At 51.5% G+C, this 3,836-nt stretch overlaps 1 protein-coding gene across 1 annotated transcript; it reads right to left on the minus strand.

Moving 5' to 3' along the window:
• Positions 1-826: 826 nt before the first annotated feature.
• Positions 827-1,759, minus strand: LOC131571895 (olfactory receptor 14A16-like). Its single transcript, XM_058824649.1, has one exon. The coding sequence runs from the start codon at positions 1,757-1,759 to the stop codon at positions 827-829; it is 933 nt and encodes a 310-aa protein (XP_058680632.1).
• Between the last annotated feature and the right edge of the window lie 2,077 nt (positions 1,760-3,836).

The raw sequence follows: 3,836 nt of genomic DNA on the forward strand, positions 1-3,836 counted from the left end.
GCTGCTGTACTCAGCACTGATCTGTCCCCAGCTCTGCACAGAGACATTGCTGCTGCAGCTCCAGAGAAGGCAACAAAAGGGCATCTCTGCAGAAAACTCTGCTGGGAGATCCTTTAGTTCTATTAAAGCCACCAACAGTGCAGCTCCTCGTTGACACAGTCAGTGGCTCCAGGGAAGGTGGAGGAAAAAAAAAGAGAAATGGCAAAACAATGGTTTTATTTTATGGACAACATTGAAAAACTAAAACACAGGGGAAAAAAAGAACAAAGCCAAAAGAACTATCAAACAATATTTATATTACAAATTATTTATATTACTAATTAATTATATTACTTGGCCTGTCCCTGCTGCAGCCCTGGCACTGCCACCCCCAGGACTGTGCCCGGCCCCGAGAGCACTCAGGCCCTGCAGGAACACCAGGGCCACCAGGGCAGTGGGGCAGGGCCACGGCAGCAGCACTGGCAACACCAAGTGCTGCTGCTGCTGGGCACAGCTGCGGGGCCAGCACTGATCTGCCCCCAGCTCTGCACACAGACATTGCTGCTGCAGCTCCAGAGAAGGCAACAAAAGGGCATCTCTGCAGAAAACTCTGCTGGGAGATCCTTTAGTTCCTTTAAAGCCACCAGGAGCGCAGCCCCTCATTGGCACAGTCTGTGGGCTCAGGGAAGGTGGAGAGAAAGAAAATGAGAAACGGCCCAAACACTGATATTTAATTATGGACAATATGAAAAACCTAAAAAAAAGGGGAAAAAGACCACAACCAAACCAACAAGAAATATCAAAAATTACTTTTATTACAAGTGATTTGCAAACACTGGCCAGCAGTTTAGTGTTTCTGAAAGCATCCAGTCATCAGTGTCCACACCGCAGCCTTCAGCTCCTGGTTCCTCAGGCTGTAGATGAGGGGGTTCAGGGCTGGAGGCACCACTGAGTACAGAAGTGACAGGGCCAGATCCAGGGATGGGAACGACATGGAGGGGGGCTTCAGGTAGGCAAACATGCCAGTGCTGATGAACAGGGAGACCACAGCCAGGTGAGGGAGGCAGGTGGAAAAGGCTTTGTGCCGTCCCTGCTCAGAGGGGATCCTCAGCACAGTCCTGAAGATCTGCACATAGGAGAAAACAATGAACACAAAACAACTGAAATTGAAACACACAGTGACAGCAAGAAGCCCAAGTTCCCTGAGGTAGGATTTGGAGCAGGAGAGTTTGAGGATCTGGGGCACCTCACAGAAGAACTGGCCCAGGGCATTGCCATGGCACAGGGGCAGGGAAAATGCATTGGCTGTGTGCAGCAGAGCAGTGAGAAAGGCACTGGCCCAGGCAGCTGCTGCCATGTGGGCACAAGCTCTGCTGCCCAGGAGGGTCCCGTAGTGCAGGGGTTTGCAGATGGACACGTAGCGGTCGTAGCACATGATGGTCAAAAGGAAATACTCTGTTATAGCATAGAAAACAAAAAAAAATACTTGGGCAGCACATCCAGTGTAGGAGATGTCCCTGGTGTCCCAGAGGGAATTGTGCATGGCTTTGGGGACAGTGGTGCAGATGGAGCCCAGGTCGCTGAGGGCCAGGTTGAGCAGGAAGAAGAACATGGGCGTGTGCAGGTGGTGGCCGCAGGCTACAGTGCTGATGATGAGGCCGTTGGCCAGGAGGGCAGCCAGGGAGATGCCCAGCAAGAGGCAGAAGTGCAGGAGCTGCAGCTGCCGCGTGTCTGCCAATGCCAGCAGGAGGAAGTGCCTGATGGAGCTGCTGTTGGACATTTGCTGGGGCTGCACTTGGGGACCTGTTCATGGAGAAAGGACAGTGATAGGTCAGGAGAGGCTGCTTGGAGCCAAACCTGGGCCATTCCCTGTAAACAGTCCCTACAGCTGGGACTCACCCAGCCTTGTTCCTGCTCTGGGAAATCATTTGGCTGCAATCAGAGCACAATCACACTCCCAGGTCACCCTGGGATAAACCAGCCCCTGCCCAGATCAGAGGATCACTGAATGTCTCACCCTCCCTAAAGGTCTCTGGGCAAGGTCTCAGCACCCCCTTGTGCCAAGGACACTCACTGTTCACTTGGCAAACCCAGCAGCATTTCCTCAGCTCTGGCGGCTCTGCCCTTCCCCGTGGGACATTCAGGGAACTCCCAGAGGCTCTGGCACAGATTTGCACCCAGGAGGGCAGCTCAGAGCTTGGAAGGGCACAGCAAGGAAATCCCTGGCTGTGCCCTTGATGGGATCTCAGGGAGGGGGCTCAGCTCATTCCCCTTTCCCATGGACTGCTTTGCCCACAGCCCCACAGGTGCCAGGGAAACTTGGACACCCCATTCCCTTGGACAGCCCTGCCTGGCAGGAATGCCAAGGGCAGTGCCTGACTCAGCTGCTGCAAATGCCAGAGCCTCCCTGAGAGCAGCAGATAGCAGTGACAATATCAGGGCAGGGCAGAACCAAGAGAAGATGTTGTGGTGCTGCGCCTGAGAGGGCAGGGCAGAGACAGCCGGGACCTCAAGACACTGTTCCCGTTCCCAGCTGTGCCCGGCAACTCCCACACACCAACCGTGCCCTCATCCTGCCCCAGCACTGCTCTCTTCAGCCCCCTCTCCTTCCCTGAGCATCTCCCTGGGCCTGGACATTCCCTCCTGAGAGGAGCCTTGTCCCTGTCAGTGCTCACAGAGCCCATCCCAGCCTGTGTGCCCTGGCCGGGGCCCTACAGAAACCTGCCTGTGTGCAGGGCCCTGGCTGGGGCAGGCTCTGTGTGCAGCTGGGCAAGGGCAGCTCAGGAGAGCCCTGCTGGGCCCTGCAGAGGTGATGCTGCTGCTGTCCAGGGCTGAGGAGTGGCTGAGGGCCCTTTGGGAGGCTCCCAGCAGAGAGACTGACCAGCTTAAGTCACAGTTCTGGAGTCTCCGTAAGTGTTTAAACATTACTTTGATGATCCTGTGTGTCCCTTTCAACTCAGAATGTACTGGGATTCTGGGATTACAATTCCTGTTCTGCTTCTCTCATCCCCCTGTTTTCTATAATCCAAAGAGAAAAAAAAAAAAAAAACAACACTTGCAACAGTATTAGAACAGTAAAGTAAAAACCAGACATTTATTGGAAGCTTCCAGGTGTCCCAGTGGGGATGGGGCACACCCGGGGCCTAATTTAAATGATTTATTAAGGATGATTAATTAGGATATTTAACATGAAAATCCAATAGGAGATTCGGTTTCCCTAGTTACACACCCCTGGTACAACCTGTTGGATTAGGTCCAAAGGCTTCTTTGTCAAAAATATTTGTTGTGACTATTCACATTCTGGTCAATTTAAAAAATGTTCCTATAGGTCCTCTTCCTGATAATAGGACTACACAGTATTTCAGGAATATATTTAGACAGTCTAAAATGTCTATTTTTCTAAAATCTAAGAGAAAAGTTAGGAAACATACTAGAGCTAATTAAGGATTATGGTTATATAAGTATATAATAGTAGTTTAATACAGTTAGTGAAGAGTTTATTAGAGTAAGGATTATAGTTTTATAACTATATAATAGTAATTTACAGAGCTATGAATACATTCAGAATGTATAAAAAGCAAAAATCTTTTTGTCATCACCCCAAATTTCCCATCCTTCTCCAAGTAGGAAATTGAAAACACTCTCAGGAAAGCTTCTGATCTTTCCAGCAATCCCTGGCTTACCTGCTTTGGGAAGTGTCCTCCGGAGCTGTGCCCAGGCTGGTCTGGAGCTGGGAGCAGCCCTGCCCCACTCAGCCCCTCTCAGCAGCAGGCCCTGCCCTGCTCAGGGTGGCTCCTTCCCCCCACAGCTTCTCCCCAGCACTGGGAGCAGCTCCCTGGGCCAGCTGAGAGCTGTCC

The sequence above is a fragment of the Ammospiza caudacuta genome, unplaced genomic scaffold, assembly GCF_027887145.1.
Source record: "Ammospiza caudacuta isolate bAmmCau1 unplaced genomic scaffold, bAmmCau1.pri scaffold_39, whole genome shotgun sequence".
NCBI lineage: Eukaryota > Metazoa > Chordata > Aves > Passeriformes > Passerellidae > Ammospiza > Ammospiza caudacuta.

Bases quoted from the DNA above. Each gene is read 5' to 3' on its own strand.
- LOC131571895 (XM_058824649.1), bottom strand. From the start codon at position 1,759: ATGTCCAACAGCAGCTCCATCAGGCACTTCCTCCTGCTGGCATTGGCA.